General features: G+C 48.1%; 1 protein-coding gene across 3 annotated transcripts in view; it reads right to left on the reverse strand.

Moving 5' to 3' along the window:
- The window catches only part of LOC144695004 (myopalladin-like), a 383,661-nt gene that overhangs the window by 216,227 nt on the left and 149,361 nt on the right, over positions 1–18,073 (reverse strand). For all 3 annotated transcript variants that reach the window (XM_078565852.1, XM_078565849.1, XM_078565851.1), the window contains exon 3: positions 17,814–17,989. In XM_078565852.1, the coding sequence (XP_078421978.1) occupies positions 17,814–17,989 (176 nt within the window). The remainder of the gene's footprint in view (positions 1–17,813; positions 17,990–18,073) is intronic.

Consider the following 18,073-nt stretch of genomic DNA (forward strand, 5'->3'; position numbering starts at 1 on the left):
TGAGTTGAAGCTCAACCAGCACCGCTTAAATAGATTAACTAGTCATGCGTCTCAACATTGTAAGAAATTTTATTCAGCCATATCATATCAGATACCCTAAGTCAGAACTGACTAGATTTAGGACAGATGACATCATCCCACTTTAAGCCCGTCATTTGCATAGCAACTCATGGTGGAGGGCAGAGATATTTTAATCCAACTACCAATTCCATCAGAAAATGGAACACAAAATGGCCCACACCAAATTTTAGCCCTTGATGATTGATCCACCTTACTTTTGCCCCTGGAATATCCGGACTGCTGAGTTAAGTGCACCTGCTATGGATTTCTGGGCATTTTTAATTGGAGTATGGGCAATGTGCCCAACATGACTGAGCTCTCCCATATACAGTCTATGCAGCAGCAACTTCTCTTTGTATTCTCCTGCTGGCAAATATATCCCATCACCCTAGGAGCAGTCCTAGTCTCTCCTACTAATGGAAACATCTTCCCCATGTTCACTCTATCCAGGCCTTTCAGTATTCTGTAAGTTTCAATCAGATCCCCCCTCATCCTTCTAAACTCCATTGAGTATAGACCCAGAGTCCTCAAACGTTCCTCATATGTTAAGCCTTTCATTCCTGGGATCATTCTCATGAACCTCCTCTGGACCCTCTCCAGGGCCAGCACATCCTTCCTGAGATACGGGGCCCAAACTTGCTCACAATATTCTAATTGTGGTCTGACCAGAGCCTTATAAAGCCTCAGCAGCACATCCCTGCTTTTATATTCTAGTCCTCTCGAAATAAATGCCAACATTGCATTTGCCTTCCTAACTACCGACCTATGGTGAGATATGGTGAGAAGGCCAAAAATTGGCGATTGTCCGCTCCGCCCACCAGTGGCGGGCCACGTTTCCCGTCATTGGACATCGGGAATCTCATTGTAATACATCTGCAGATCATGATCAGCCCAGCCCGTTGGAATCGTCCCCCATCCTTGCTGGATCATCCGCCCACGTCAGCGTGAGGGAGTGGGGGGGGGGGAGGGTTGCCCTGCGGTTGAGTCACGTTGGTCAAGGGCTGCCCTGCACTTGAAAGTCACACATAAGCACATGCAGGGTGCGGGATGGAAAAGAGGGAAGTGGCCACTCATTAGGGAAACCTTGTATAAAGTGACCATTCGTCTGCAGCTGAGACAGTTCAGGCGGAGTTTGGCCTCTAGCTTCTCTGCCCACTCAAGCAACGTAGAGGCATCAAAGTGCCACAAAGTGCTCCAGAGCTTTTCACCCCTCAGGCACAGACTGCAAAGTAATGAGCATTTTAGTGGACTGCAGAACAATTGGACGACTGGGCAAGTTGTACAATCTTCTTGTGACAGCTGGCCATGAAGCAGTCGCTGGTGGAGGCGTTCACAGCCCCTTGCAATGTCATCATCCCAGTTTGGACCAGCCTCCCTCACAGTTCAAGCTAACAATGCAGCCTTGCAGTGTGGGTTAGGAGAATGCCTGCGCCTGAGGGCAGCCCAATAGGAAAAGCTGCCGCCAATCGGTCAGGTGGAGTGGGGTGGGAGTGAGTGGAGTTTCGGGCAGCCATGCAGCGCACTAAACTCTGGCCATCCAAGTGGTGGCCAGCACTCTCCAGGAAGCGTTAAGGGGTCTTCAGACTTAACCAAGACAGGTTCTTAGTACACACATGGTAACCCATGCGTCTTTCCCTTTCATCCTGCAGGAGGAGTACATCAGGATCATGGAGCCTGTTGACCTAGCTGTATGCCTGATGGCTTACAGAGAACGAGGACGACTGAGAAGAGAGTGACTGAGGCACCTGGCTGCGCAGAGGGAGGAGCAGCATCCTCTGGAAGAAAGGGTGGCTGGTGCTCCCGCACATGCCACGGAAGAGCCACAGCGAGCCATTGCTGGTCGAGGCCTAGCTAGACCCAGGGTCTATAGACACTGCATTTCATTCCTGCAGGTGACTGAGAACCAGTGTCGCCAAAGAGTGCGCATGTCTAGGGAACCAGTTGGTCACATCTGCCATGACTGCAGCATTTGGCGCCACGGGGACATGGAGGGCATCCACTGCCAGTGGCTGTGAAAATGCCAAGGTGCTCAATTTCTATACCAGTGGCTTCTTTCAGGGCTCCATAGGTGACCTCTGTGGGATATCACAAGCCTCCACCCACAGATGCACCCATGAGGTCATGGACGCCATCTTCGCGAAGGCACACAACTTTATGCATTTCACCCAGGACCAGGAGAGCCAGGATGCAAGAGCAATTGGATTTGCCCAGATCTCGAGTTTCCCACAGGTGCAGTGTGCCATCGACTGCACTCACGTGGTGCTTAGGTCTCCGTCACAACAAGGGTCAACTATGTCAACCACAAGGAATTCCATTCGCTGAATGTGCAGATGGTGTGCGACCACCACAGATGGATTCCACAGGTCTGGACAAGGTTTCTAGGGAGTACCCACAACTCCTACAGTCTCAGTTGTTCACAGATCGCTGAAGTCTTCCAGGGTCCACAGAAGGTGCAGGGATGGTTCCTCGGGGACAAGGGTTACCCCCAGAGGACATGGCTGATGGCACCCGTATGGCAGCCTCAGACTGCAGCAGAGCGATGGTATAATGAGGCTCATGCTGCAGCTCGCAAGCTGGTGGAGCAGAACATCGGGATGCTGAAACATCGGTGCCTGGACCAGTCTGGTGGAGCCCTGCAATATAGTCCACAAAGGATGTCACCCATCGTTGTCATCTGCTGTGCTCTTTACAACCTTGTACTGCAATGAGGAGAAGAGCTGGCTGAGGAGGAGATGAAGGAGCTGGAGGTCTCATCTGATGAGGAGGTCCTAGAAGGCAACGACGATGGGGATAATGCCCTGGCACTGGCAAGATGAGACAGGCACGCTCGGGAGGCCCTCATAGCTGCTAGATTTGTGGAGGATGATGAAGACATGCAGTGAGGAGACACCATAGAACCTCGCATTGCAATCTGTGAATGTTTGAGACAAGTGTGGCTTATGGCAATAATACTCCTGTAATGGAGACTCAGTGGAGGCCCTAATAGTCATTCGATTGCAGGAGGATGATGATAACATGCAGTGAGGACACTCCATAGAACTTCACATAGCCTCTGAGGATATCTGACTCCTGTCTGGCTGAGGGCAGTTCTCTAGTGCTCTGTGATCAGGGTTATATCATAGAGGCACAGCCATGAAACTTTAAAAGCATCTGATCCTTTGTCCGCCTTCAGCACCTGAGCCCTTCAACAGCAAAGCGTCACTGGTCACAAATGCTGAAGAGATGGGGGCCAGCCCCACCTTAAAGGTGCTGAGAACACACAGATAGAATGACGGAACTCAGTGACGCCTGCCCACCACATTCTGGCAGCAATGACAAGCACCGTCGAGGTGCAGGCATCAGTAATGTGTCCAGGGAGTGTGAGGCCGGGCCATCACTTTGGTCTGAAGGCTTCAGAAAGCTCAAGGAAGAGGCCCTGGACTGAGACACCCGCCTTTATCTTGTGCAGAAAGATTTCACATCTGAGTGACACAGACACTGCTCATCAGAACAAGGAGCCATAGGCAGGGAGGCATTCTTGGGAGTTTACTGACAATAATGAACAATATGTGCAAGTGATTAAAATCCATGCCCAGGCTGTGCAACTACATCTTCTTAACTTTCTTCACCGCTACGTCTTGGTGCTCCCCGGCCATCTACAGTGGAGGTGGAGGCAGCCTGCTGACTGCTGCACCTTGTCTGTGATGACCATGGCGGGCATCCTCTGGAGGGCCAAGACTTGGAGGGCCACGGTCTGCTTTCAGAGTCCTGCCATGTGGCATTGACACCCTCCTCGGCCTGTGAAGCTGGAGCTGGTGAGGACACAGGAAAAGGGGGTTCAGATGGGCTGGACACTCCCGGAGTCACCTGGATGGATGGCCCCGCAGAGGTATACCTACTGATACTCCTCCCTATTGGTGTCCAAGGGCCCCTGGCTGACTCATTGAGGAGAAGGGATAGCTGGAGTGAGATCAAGCTGCCCCGCACTCCTCTCGCATTCACATTGTTGGAGGCCAACTATGGTGTCAGCGATGGAGTTAAGCCCACGCAGCAGTGCAGGAACGACATCCTGGACCAAGGTCTCCATGGCGGCCGCCATCCTACCAGTGTTGACCTCAGTGCATTGGCATGCCAGCGCTATCACCTCAGAGTGAAGACAGACAGACTCCTCCATCGTGCCTTGCAATCTGAGGAGTCTAGCATCCCTTCCTGATTTCCCGAGCTGACCTTTTCAGCACCAGCAACTGTGACATGAGTGAGTCCAGAGGCTTGTCATCTGACTCGGACTCAGAAAGTTTCTGGCCTCCAGCAGTCCTCCGGGTGCCGGACACCTGGGAAGTCTCTGCTGCTGCCTACTGAAGATCAGACAGTGCGATGTTCTCACCAGATTGTGGTCCCGAGGCTACTCTAAAGCTAGGCCCCACCGAGGTGTGTGTCTCTGTGCTGGTGGAGGGTGTGGGTGAGCACTGTGACGGGATTTCAAGGAGGATGCCTTCAGATTCCTCTTCAGAGGTTTCTTTGGGACTTGAGTGGAGGCCCAGGGTCGTGGACTCCATGGGGCTGTTTTCCAGATATGTGTGTGGAAGCAAGGGGAGGTAATTAGTGCATGGCAGTGGCCTGTGAAACAGGGCACATCAGTCACAGCATGTTTGTCTGATGAATGTTGCAATGCTGGACCCTCACTTGGTTGAGCACCGCCGACCTCACCATCAGCACAGGAATGGTCCAGATCCTTGCCGGCCATCTGGATGGCTCTGTTTTGAAAGTCCATGAGGACCTTGATTTCAGGCATTCCTGCACCAGTCTGTGACCTTTCCCTCTTGTGTGCCAGCTTGTCCTGCATGAATAGAGATGGAAGAGTGTAAGCAGGACACCTGCCAGGCCAGATGATAAGTATGCCTGGGTGGGAGGTGAGTGGCCCCATGGAAGGGATGAGGACAATGAAGGTGTGTGTGAGTGAGTGAATGGTGATGTCCCTTGAACTGGCAGAGTGAGGGCTCTGTGGGTGTGTGATGTGTTTGTGAGTGTGTGAGTTAGAGTGATGGGAAGAGTGACTTCCCCTGGCGGAACGAAGGAGATCATTCATTTTCTTGTGGCATTCGGTGACTGTCCTCTTTTGAAGGGCGTTGGCGGTGATCACTGCCGGCTTAGTGAGGTTGTCACCCATCCTACAGCCAGAACAAGGGTGGAGGACATCACAGCGAACCTCTACTGCATCCAAAAAGCGCTTGTGGGATGAGTTATTGAAACTTGGAGTGGCAGTCTTTTTGCTTTTTAGGGCCATGTCTTCTGTACCACAGACGTGGGCTGAAAGCACTGAGATGTGTGTGTACGGCTGGACTTTAAATATGGTACCCGGTGTGCTGAAGCAGCGAGGTGATGGCATGGCAGGCGAATGAAAGCCGACCCACCATGGAAATGGCATGTTTCCCACACATGCATAATTAATGTGGCGGGTTTGGGGTGATGTGGTGTGAAAAGCCGCCATTGCAGCTGGTGGATAAAACGTCGTTTTACCCGCCCGCTACTGCACTTAGTGCAAACCTGGGATGATTCTGCCCAAACAGGACTATTTTGATCTGCCACACATTAAGGTGGCGCCCAGTTATTCCTCACTTTCAAAATGAATGATTTCTGCATGGCTGGAGAATGATGGTTTAAAAAAATTCTAATTAAAGGTAGACATCAGGGAAACTTATTAGACTTAACCAGAATCTGTATTCCTCCTGTGCCAGGTGCCTCATCATTTTTCTCCGCCTCCTCCTCCTGTGCCATGGCCCTTGAAGGTAGCAGGACAGGTGGATAAGGTGGTAAAGAAAGCATATGGAATGCTTTCCTTTATTGAGGTATTGAATACAAAAGCAGGGATATCATGATGGAACTGTATAAAACGCTGGTTAGGCCACTATTCTGGTCACATTACAGGAAGGACATAATTGCCCTGGACAGAGTACAGAGAAGATTTACAAGAATGCTGCCAGAGCTTGAAAATTGCAGCTATGAGGAGAGATTGGATAGGCTAGGGTTGTTTTCATTAGAACAGAGGAGGCTGAGGGGTGACCTAATTAAGGTGTACAAAATTATGAGGAGTCTAGATAGGGTAGACAGTAAAGACTTGTTTCTCCTAGATTAGGGGTCAATTACCAGGGGGCATAGGTTGGTGGGCATCTGGAATTCACTGCCTAAATCGGTGGTTGACGCTGAAGAGCTCAGCTCATTTAAAAGGTCCTAGGATCTGCATCTGAAGCACTGTGACCTGCAAGGCTACAGACCAGGTGTTGGAAAGTGGGGTTAAAATGAGCGGCCAGTTTCTTTTTCATCTTTTTCTGGCTGGCACAGGCATGATGGGCTGAATGGCCACTTTCAGCGCCGTAACGTTTCTATGGCTCTTGCAAAAATACTTGTAAGCCTCCTTAGATGGTTATGTTGTGCAACATGCAACACATCACTACTAATCATTTTAAATTGTAACTGCTTAAACATTCCAAACACCCTCATGAGTTCTGCTTTTGAAATGCGCTTTGTTAGATGCTTTTTATTTATTTATTCTTCATTCATTTACAGGGTGTGGGCATCACTGGCTAGGTCGGCATTTATTCCCTATTCCCTAATTGCCCTTGAGAAGGTAATAGTGAGCTGTCTTCTTGAGCCCCTGCAGTCTATGTGGTGTAGGTACAGCCACAGTGCTGCTAGGGAGGGAATTCCAGGATTTTGACCCAACGAGAGTGAAGGAACAGCGATATATTTCCAAGTCAGGATGGCGAGTGACTTGGAGGGAAACTTCAAGGTGGTGGTGTTTCCATGTATCTGCTGCCCTTGTCCTTCTAGATGGTAGCAGTCGTGATGCTAGATGATGCTGCCTAAAAAGCCTTGATGAATTTCTGCAGTGCATCTTGTAGCTGGTACATACTGCTGCCACTGTTCATCAGTGGTGGAGGAGTGAGTGTTTGTGGAAGGGGTGACAACGAAGCGGGCTGCTTTGTCCTCAATGATGTCAAGCTTTCTGAATGTTGATGGAGCTGCACTCATCCAGGCAAGTGTAGAGTATTTCATCACGCTCCTGACTTATGCCTTGTAGATGGTGGAAAGGCTTTGGGGAGTCAGGAGGTGAGTTACTCGCCGCAGGATTCCTAGCCTCTGACCTGCTCTTGTAGCCACAGTATTTTTGTGGCTAGTCCAGTTCAGTTTATGGTCAATGGTAACCCCCAGGATGTTGACAGTGGGGGATCACAGTGATGGTAATGCCATTGAATGTCAAGGGGCGATGGTTAGATTCTGTCTTTTTGAAAATGATCATTGCTTGGCACTTGTGTAGCATGAGTGTTACTTGCCACTTGTCAGCCCAAGCCTGGATATTGTCCAGATCTTGCTACATTTGGACATGGACTGCTTCAGTTTCTGAGGAGTCGCAAATGGTGCTGAACATTGTGTAATCATCAGCGACCATTCCCACTTCTGACCTTATGATGGAAGGAACGTCATTGATGAAGCAGCTGAAGATGGCTGGGCCGAGGACACTATCTTGAGAAACTCCTGCAGTGATATCCTGGAACTGACATGATTGGCTTCCAACAACCACAATCATCTTCCTTTGTGCTAGGTATGACTCCAACCAACAGAGAGTTTTCCCCGATTCCCATTGCCTCCAGTTTTGCTAGGGCTCCTTGATGCCACACTCAGTCAAATGCAGCCTTGATGTCAAGGGCAGTCACTCTCACCCCACCTCTGGAGTTCAGCTCTTTTGTCCATGTTTGAACCAAGGCTGTAATGAGGTCAGAAGCAGATTGATCCTGGCTGAACCCAAACTGAGCATCAGTGAGCAGGTTATTGCTAAGTAAGTGCCACTTGATAGCACTGTTAATGACCCCTTCCATCACTTTACTGATGATCGAGAGTAGGCTGTAATTGGCCGGGTTGGATTTGTCCTGCTTTTTGTGTACAGCACATACCTGGTCAATTTTCCACGTTGCCAGGTAGATCTCAGTGCTGCACCCTAGACACCCTCAGCTGTATTTGAACAGTTTGGCTAGGGGTACAGCAAGTTCTGGAGAACATGTCTTCAGTACTATTGCCGGAATATTGTCAGGGCCCAAAGCCTTTGCAGTAACCAGTGCCTTCAGCCGTTTCTTGATATAACATGGAGTATATTAAATTGGCTGAAGACTGGCAGCTGTGATGCTGGGGATCTGCAGAGGAGGCTGAGATGGATCATCCACTCAGCACTTTTGGCTGAAGATTGTTGCAAATGCTTCAGCCTTCTCTTTTGCCTGTTATGCTGGGCTCCCCCATCATTGAGGATGGGGACATTTATGGAGCCTCCTCCTCCTCCAGTGAGTTGTTTAATTGTCCACCACCATTCACAACTGGATGTGGCAGGACTGTAGAGCTTAGATCTGATCCATTGGTTGTGGATCGCTTAGCTCTGTCTATCATTTGCTGCTTATGCTGTTTGGCACACAAGTAGTCCTGTGGTGTAGCTGCGCCAGGTTGCTCATTTTTAGGTATGCCTGGTGCTGTTCCTGGCATGCCCTCCTGCACTCTTCATTGAACCAGGGTTGATCCCCTGGCTTGGTGGTAATGGTAGAGTGGGGAATATGCCAGGCCATGAGGTTACAGATTGTGGTTGAGTACAATTATGCTGATGGCCCACAGTGCCTCCTGGCTGCCCAGTCTTGAGTTGCTAGATCTGTTCAAAAGCTATCCCATTTAGCATGGTGGTAGTGCCACACAACACAATGGCGGGTATCCTCAATGTGAAGGCGGGACTTCATCTCTACAAGGACTGTGCGGTGGTTGCTCCTACTGATATTGTCATGAACAGATGCATCTGCGGCAGGTAGGTTGGTGAGGATGACGTCAAGTATGTTTTTCCCTTTTGTTGGTTCCCTCATCACCTGCCGCAGACTCAGTCTAGCAGCTATGTCATTTAGGACTCAGCCAGCTCAGTCTGTGGTGGTGCTACCAGCAACTCTTGGTGATGGACATTGATGTTCCCCAACCCAGGGAACATTCTGCACCCTTGCCACCCTCAGTGCTTCCTCCAAGTGGTGTTCAACACGGAGGAGCACGGATTCATCAGCAGAGGGGGGAGGGGTGGTACGTGGTAATCAGCAGGAGGTTTCCTTGCCATGTTTAGCCTGATGCCATGAGACATCGTGGGGACTCACGTTGATGTTGAGGACTCCCAGGGCAACTCCCTCCTGACTGTATACCATTGTGCTGTGTCTGTGTTGCCAGTGGGAAAGGATGGTGATAGTGGTAATGATGACCTGTAAGATATAATTCCGTCAGGATGTTGCTTGACAGCTCTCCCAATTTTGGCACTAGCCCCCAGCAATTAGGAGGACTTTGCAACATCAACAGGGCTGGGTTTGCTATTGTCGTTTCTGGTACTGAGGTCGATAACAGGTGATCCGTCTGGTTTCATTCCTTTCTATTGGCTTTTTAGCGGTTTGACACAACCAAGTGGTTTGCTCGGCCATTTCAGTGTCAACCACATTACTGCTGATCTGGAGTCATATGTAAGCCAGCAGATTTCCTTCCTTAAAGGGCATTAGTGAACCAGGTTGGTTTTCACAACCAGCAACAATGGTTTTCATTCCAGATTTTTTTTTACTGAATCAAAATCTGCCGTGGTGGGATTTGAACCCTGGGTCTCTGGAATACCAAGCCACTGACAATACCACTATGCATCTGCCTTTATATAACGGTGATGCAAGCTATGTTCTGGTTGGGTAATCTATATCTGCAGAAAGCCAAACATTCAACTAGTATTTATCCTGATGTATTTAAGATACATATGTTAAAAGTACATTCTGGAAACTGTGCCTTCCTTTTTGGGGTGTAGCCTCCTCACAACATTGCTCTGTGATGATCCTGAAATAGATATATTGTTGAGATATGTCTTGCACCGTAATGCATCTTTGTCATGTTGCACCAAGTGAGTCTCTGTGCCCTTGCTCTACTGTTTGTCATCGTTTTAATCCTCGTCCTTTAACATTTTCATAAAATTAAATATACTGATGCACCCATGCTGCTGAAACATTTGAGATACAATTTACAATGTCTTTTGATCTGTTCTTTGCTAAACCTTTGCCAACTCTCCTCACTGCTTTAATATCACTTTCATGGGGAGACACCAGTGTGGTTCTATGTCTGGAAGCCAAGCATCAGTTCATCTTGCATATCTCTGATTAATAATTCATTAGGGATCCAAAAAGTGATTGCAGGTTCTGTGTGTTAATTAGCATCAATCAGGGTTAGTACTGAGAGGAATTGTGGGAGCATGGGCAAAAGCACATTATTGTTCCTTTAATGTTAACATCCAAATTACTGCCAATGGATAAACACTTAGCACATGCGTTTGCTCTAGATGATTGACAATTGTTTCTATCATAAGAGAAAGGGGAAAACTGCTCTTAATCATCCTGAGATAGCTTTTTTGCATTCTGACAAATTGGAGGGACATGTTGTGAAGATATCCTTTGTGCAATCATATGACAACATGAAATCAGAATACTGAAAATCGCAAATTTCTTAACAGATATTGAAAATGACACCGCTGATAGATTTTAACTAACAAGTTTTCTAACTTCAAGGTATGTTAACTTTATCAAAACACAGTTATGTCCTGATGCTACAATATACACGTCATTGCAGCAAGATTAGGCTCTCATGAGGTTTGGTTGATACAAGTGAATTATCTATTTTTAGCAATGCACCATGAAGAATCAAGAACTAAAAATGATTTTTGAAACTAAAATTGCCAATTTTTTTTTACAAAAGACCTTCCTCCAACCCTCCCATTAACAGGTTGGACTTGTCTCAGCATTTCACTCACAATGGTATATTTACCCATTTTTGAATAAATAATCAATTGAATATTTTCTTTCAGTCAGGTTAAAGTTCAGATGTTCGTCCTCAAGTTTGGTACATTACAGATTTTGACATGCCCTACCTAGCAATAAGGGAAGAAGGTTTAGAAGCCGTGCAGTTTGTGAATGATGGAAAAGCAAAACCAAGAATATGTGAGAAAAAAATACATCTTAAAAATAATAAAAAAGTTATGTGATTGCTTTCTTCTCATTTAAACTTACAGACTACCTGTATAGTGTTGATTTTTCCTTTGCAATTTTGGGACAGGGTTTTGGTGGGAGGTGAGGTGGGTAGGCATGTAATTTTCTGATGCTGGCCATTGTGCTGGTTTCCTGACATCATGCCAAAGGTCAGCAGTTTTGCTAAGAAAAGGAAATGTGGTACACAACAACCTGCCCGATTCAGAGCAATGGACAATTAAGCCTGTTAATGAGCTTGCTGTCAGCTTGTTAGCTAGTTCGTAATTTTCGTGGGAATGCATGAGGTCCATATGAGATCTAGGATAGTCCAAGCACAGGGAGGCAGTAACACAGTGAGAAGCGAGTCATGGCTGTGTCATTCAATGAGGCTGTGCACGGCTGAAAATGGCACTCAACCATTGACATGCACAGTTGCCATCGAGTGAGCAGATTAGTGAGCAAGTGATCTGTGCACGTTTGATCAGTTGACGAGATTGTGACCCTCCAGTGATCATGGAGCCGTAGAGCCAGTGGTGGGGGGAGGGGGAGGGTACAGTGTCCATAAGCGAGGTAACAGCTAGACATGGGTTTTAGGTACTTAAGAGAGAAGGATGAGTAGCAATGAGGATCAACATCCTTGGAAGCAGTTGCATAGCCCAGGGCGTAAGTGGGGTAGAAGAGAGGAATGACGGACAGGAGACTGAATTATACAAGGTGCTGGGTTTCCTGTCCCACCAGCTAAAACATCGGGTTAGAGGGAGCCCGCCAAGGGGAACACCAGCTCCCCTCAGCCACTGAGGCGCCTCAGGGACAGAAGGTTCCACGTCAGAGAGCTGCTGGCCAATCAGTGACCAGCAGCTCTCTGGTATTTCAGGATTGCAGTGCAGGATCATTAAATATGTTTGGGATCTCACCAGGTGCCAAGCTGACAGGCTCCAACGAGGGGGTGGGGTTTGATGCCATGGAAGGAGGGCAACGTAGGGAAGTAAAACCAGGGGAAGGACTTCTGAGAAGCCAGTGGAGCCATTAAGGAGGGACCCCCCCAACTCTGCCCGCCAGCAACCCTTGCAGGGAAATGTGCTGAGCTGGCCGCTTGGTAGTGGGGCATGATCCCCTTAAGTGGGCATTAATTGCCAACTTAAGTGCCTCAGTTGGCCCACCAGTGGCCAGGCCCTCGGCACCACCACCTCTGTAGCTATAATTGCTGTGAGGGCAGGGGCAGATGGAAAGGTGGCGGGCAGGTCACCCACTGGATTTAATGAGTCCTCACCTTCAAACCCGCCACTGGGGGATTGTTAACTCCAGCCCTGGAAGTCAACGCTGGCTTCCGCATTGAGTGTACCACTGAAGAGGAAGTTACCCTGTCATGTCAGACAATCAGTACCACAGCTAACGTTGCCTAGCTTGGGAGATGGTATCTGAATTTGTGCCCTCAGCAACGAAGACTAAAACCTCGCAGTACTGTTCTTCATGCCCTATCAGTAACCATTAAAGTCACTGTGGCCTTGATTTTCTTCGCATCTGCTCATTTCACCCAAGCACTATTCATGCTCTGGCACTCACTTTACTCTGCGAGAACACTTCCATTAAACACGCAACTTTGAATAGTTCCATTTTTAAGGATAATGCATGGTAAACATCTCTCCAGTAGTCTCAGTGACCCTGTTCAAGACCATGCCTTCCCTTCACCACTTCTTCCCTCTTTTCCAGTTTTACCATGAAAATATGGAAGCTCACACAGCTGGGTTCATGGCTCAACATCTCCAATGTAATTAATAAATAAAAGTCTACACAATCACAAGTGCCAAAGCGAACCACTCAATGTAATGACTGACCTGGTGGCCCTTCACGCTTGGTCCCTTGTGGCCTCAGTTGAGGTACAGGAAGCCTGGGCTAAGCGTGTGTCTGCTTGTGCTTGAGATCCCAGTGGCAGTTGTCTTCATCATGGAGACACCAGTGGGGGCACCTCTAGAGGCTGCTGCTGCACCGCTGTTAATGCAGAGGCAACCTCTGTCTCAGAACCCTGCTGCATAGATGGTCTCTCAGTCAGACGGGCCAAGTAGGCTGATGATGATGATCATGATGATGGAGCCCCTTGAGGAATGGCATCCTCATCATTGTCGACGATTGCCTCAGCCCTTTGACACTCTGAATTGCTGGAGGTAACCACCAGCTGGAGCACAACTGGCATCCACTCCATACATCTTTGTGCCATCAGTGCCACTGACTGGTCAATGCTACAGAGCAATAGATGCATACTGTACATGTCAGTGTGCTGTTCCTACATCCATTCTGAGTGCTGTCACATATGTTTCTCCATAAGTTTGGCCACTCACTCAATAGAGAAGCTCATGCATTTAAAACTCTGAGCCGTAGACTCCTCCATTCTCAGCCCATGACTGCACCACATCAGGGAACTCCAACATGTGGAAACACATCTGTTGCTGCTGGTCTAAGCAGAGCTGCCTTGCTTGTGACTCCTGAAGCCCTGCACCTGTACCCAGCTGAGCAGGGGTGTGTCTGTTCTCCATCCTCCAAGAGTTCATCCAGCAGCCTCTACCTCTCTCACCTCTTCCTGCTCACTAGTGACATGCTCTTCACCCAGTGCCCTCATTTCTAATCGCACTCGAGTTCCCACTGATATGAGTGTATCTGCGGATGGTGCGCCTGAATGATGTAATGGTGTTGGGTTTGTGGCTTTCATCTCTCCAAGGACCATGCGGATGTTACAGCAGTAGTGGCATGCTCCCCCTCCACAACTGGTCTGGTGGGAGATAGAAGGAGATCAGGAGAACTTGCCTGTGACAGCAGATGCCTCTGCAGAGCTGAGGCTTTCCAATGCCACTGAAGTTTGAGCATGCTGTCGCACAGGGAGGTATGCACTCCATCCCTTCATCTACAGAATTCAATATCATTTCACCCTCTCCTACAGGCATTCCCATCTCTCCATCGCCCATTTCCTCATATCATGCCACCCTCACAATATAAAACGCTGCCTCCTCTATTGCAGTGAGGATGATGAGCTGGGGCATTCCTCTTCCTATGCGCACCCTCTCTTTAGCATTTTGAAGCCTCTTCACCTGCAAGGACAAGAGAGAGAGAGAGAGAAAGGGAGAGATGACAATGCTGGTGTCTCTCACCAATTCAAGCAGTTCCTTTAAGTGAGATGCTATATTTATCAATGCTGCCAGCTTCGATAGTGTTCAGGCTTTGAGCCTTCCTGATGGGCCAGTGATTATTCTGGGCATACATTTCTCCCATGTTCAGGAGCCCCCGTAGGTTGCTTAGCTGGTTTGTCTACTGATGGCTGCAGACCAGGAGGCCTGTGTCCCATTGCACTCACCTTGCCAGAACAAAGGAGGTCATTAAATCTCTTGCGGCACTGCATCCAGCTCCTCCTGATGATACAGCAGCTGTGTACATGTTCTGCAACTTTCATCCAGGCATACTTGGATTGGCTGGGTGGCCTACCCCTGCTGCTCTCCAGAACAAGACCCCTCATCTTTCTCGCACATTCTCCATCATGGCCTCAAGAACAGCAATGCCAAACCTCGGAACAGCACTGCAATGGATGCCTGACCTTTGCCTCTCCATCTCCTCACCTCTGCCTACCATTGTGTTGTAAGAAAGCTGCCACAGTAATGGCTGCCATCATCCCTTAAAATCAAGTCATTCATTCAGCCCCCTGCCTACGTCCTGTGCTTGCCGCTGCTAATTGGCCGCCAAACCTTCCCTCCAACCATTTTTTTATTCATTAACAGGATGTGGGCATCACTGGCTAGGCCATCATTTATTGCCCATCCCTAGTTGCCCTTCAGAAGGTGGTGGTGAGCTGCATTCTTGAACCGCTGAAGTGTACGTACACCCACAGTGCTGTTCGGAAGGGAATTCCAGGATTTTGACCCAGCAACAGTGAAGAAACAGAGATATAATTCCATGGTGAGTGACTTAGAGGGGAACGTCCAAGTGATGGTGTTCCCATCTATCTGCTGCCCTAATCCTGCTAGATGATCATGGTTATGGGTTTGGAAGGTGCCTTGGTGAATTTCTGCAGTGCACCTTGTAGATGGCACACACTGTTGCTCCTGTGTGTCAGTGGTGGAGGGGGTGAATGTTTGTGGATGTGGTGCCAGTCAAGCGGGCTGCTTTGTCCTGGATGCTGTCAAGCTTCTTGAGTGTTGTGGGAGCTACACTCACCAGGCAAGTGGGGAGTATTCCTCACACTCCTGACTTGTGCCTTGTAGGTGGTGGACAGGCTTTGGGGAGTCAGGAGGTGAGTTACTCATCACAGGATTCCTAGCCTCTGACCTGTTCTTATAGCCACAATATTTATATGGCTAGTCCAATTCAGTTTCTGGTCAATGGTAACCCCCAGGTTGTTTATTGCGGGGGATTCAGTGATGGTAATGCCATTGAACGTCAAGGGGCGATGGTTAGATTCTCTCTTGTTGGAGAATGGTCATTGCCTGACACTTCTGTGGCGTGAATGTTACTTGCCACTTGTCAGCCCAAGCCTGGTTATTGTCCAGGTCGTGCTGCATTTGAACATGGACCACTTCAGTATCTGAGGCGTCGCGAATGGTGCTGAACATTGTGCAATCATCAGCTAACACGCCCACTTCTGACCTTATGATGGAACGTCATTGATGAAGCAGCTGAAGATGGTTAGGCTGAAGAAACTACCCTGAGGAACTCCTGCAGTGATATCCTGGAGCTGAGATGACTGATCTCCAACAACCACAACCATCTTCCTTTGTGCTAAGTATGACTCCAACCAGAGGAGAGTTTTCCCCCTGATGCCCATTGACTCCAGTTTTGCTGGGGCTCCTTGATGCCACACTCGGTCATATGCGGCCTTGATGTCACCTGACCTCGGGAGTTCAGCTCTTTTGTCCATGTTTGAACCAAGGCTGTAATGAGGTCGGGAGCTGAGTGACCCTGGTGGAACCCAAACTGGGCATCAGTGAGCAGGTTATTGCTAAGCAAGTGCTGCTTCATAGCACTGTTGATGACCCCTTCCATTACTTTACTGATGATTGAGAGTAGATTGATTGGGCGGTAATTGGCCGGATTGGATTTGTCCTTCTTTTTATGTACAGGACATACCTGGGTAATTTTCCACATGGCCGGGTAGATGCCAGTGTTGTAGCTGTACTGGAACTGCTTGGCTCGGGGCGCAGCAAGTTCTGGAGCACAAGTCTTCAGTACTATTGCCGGAATATTGTCGGGGCCCATAGCCTTTGCACTATTCAGTGCCTTCAGCTGTTTCTTGATATCATGTGGAGCAAACTGAATTGGCTGAAGACTGGCATCTGTGATGCTAGGGACCTCCGGAGGAGGCCAAGATGGATCATCCACTCGGCACCTCTGGCTGAAGATTGTAGCAAATGCTTCAGCTTTATCTTTTGCACTGATATGCTGGGTTCCTCCATCATCGAGGATGGGGATAGTTGTGGAGTCTCCTCCTCCAGTGAGTTGTTTAATTGTCCACAACCATTCACGATTGGGTGTGGCAGGACTGCACAGCTTAGATCTGATCCGTTGGTTGTGGAATCGCTTAGCTCTATCTATCACTTGCTGCTTATGTTGTTTGGCATGTAAGTCGTCCTGTGTTATAGCTTCACCAGGTTGATGCCTCATTTTTAGGTACACCTCGTGCTGCTCCTGGCATGCTCTCCTGCATTCTTCATTGAACTAGGTTTGATCCCCTGGCTTGATGGTAATGGTAGAGTGGGGGATATGCTGAGCCATGAGGTTACAGATTGTGTTCGAGTGCAATTCTGCTACTGCTGATGGCCCACAGCGCCACATGGATGTCCAGTCTTAAGTTGCTAGATCTGTTCGAAATCTATCCCATTTAGCACGGTGGTAGTGCCATATAACACGATGGAGGGTATCCTCAATGTGAAGGCAGGACTTTGTCTCTACAACGACTGTGCAGTGGTCACTCCTACCGATACCATCATGGGCCATTCTTGGGGGAAACCCGGACATTAACTGCTTTCCCCTCAGAGCGGGGTCAGGGGTGAACCCAGAAATGATTCCAACATTGAGGTCCCAACCCCAAACTAAAACTCCTGTCCTTGGTTTCTACCTTAGGGTCATTATTATAAATAAGAGCATGGAAAATGACTGCCCAGTAATTGTATCACTGAAAATGCTGTCTGACAGTATCTGTGGAGAAAGACTTTAAAGTTTCTGATCGGTCACCTTACATCAAAACTGTGTCAAAATGTTGAATCCCTTTGCTAAGGGCCTTGAATATCTGACCTCCAAATTTCTTTACCCCAAAATGTCAAATTCTGCTGATCTCAACTGGATTGATGGAGGATCCTGAGGAAGCCAATCCTTCACCAAAGGTGTACAAATATCAGCATGTTGATGAAGGCAATGAAGCCTCAATTCCAGAAAAGACTTCCTTTCTTGCCTTTGCCTGTTTCATTTTACCCAGGCTGGTCAAGTCATGAATACTTGCACCACTGATTTCACCTGTCAGGAATTGTGCTTGTATGATTCAGGAAGGAATTTCTCCCTTTCCCACCAACAATATATCTTCTAAGAGAAACTTATATATAAATGTCAGTCAGACTGATATTTGAATCTGGGCCTGTTGTAATATTTAGGCCACACCATACTTGCCAAATCTTAATTTATTACATTATAGCACCATGATCATTACCATAGATGCCAGAGTTTTCAGAATTTCTCTAATACCTTTACCTTCTATATAGAGTTCTGCAGATGTCGTGTCTGATCCATATATATTTGAAGCCAAGCAAGTGTAGCGTCCTGTATCTTCCTCAAAGGCCTCAGAAATCGTCAGTAAGTAATGATTACCATCATAGCCAATCTGAAAATCAGGCGAATTCTTGAGCTCCTTTCCTTCACAGTACCACCTATAAAGAAATATTAAATTCCACTTTTGAAATAGTTACAATAAGACAAGACAGGAGAGAAAAAACAGATTGTTAAACATTCAA

Source organism: Cetorhinus maximus, chromosome 20, assembly GCF_964194155.1.
Source record: "Cetorhinus maximus chromosome 20, sCetMax3.hap1.1, whole genome shotgun sequence".
Lineage (NCBI taxonomy): Eukaryota > Metazoa > Chordata > Chondrichthyes > Lamniformes > Cetorhinidae > Cetorhinus > Cetorhinus maximus.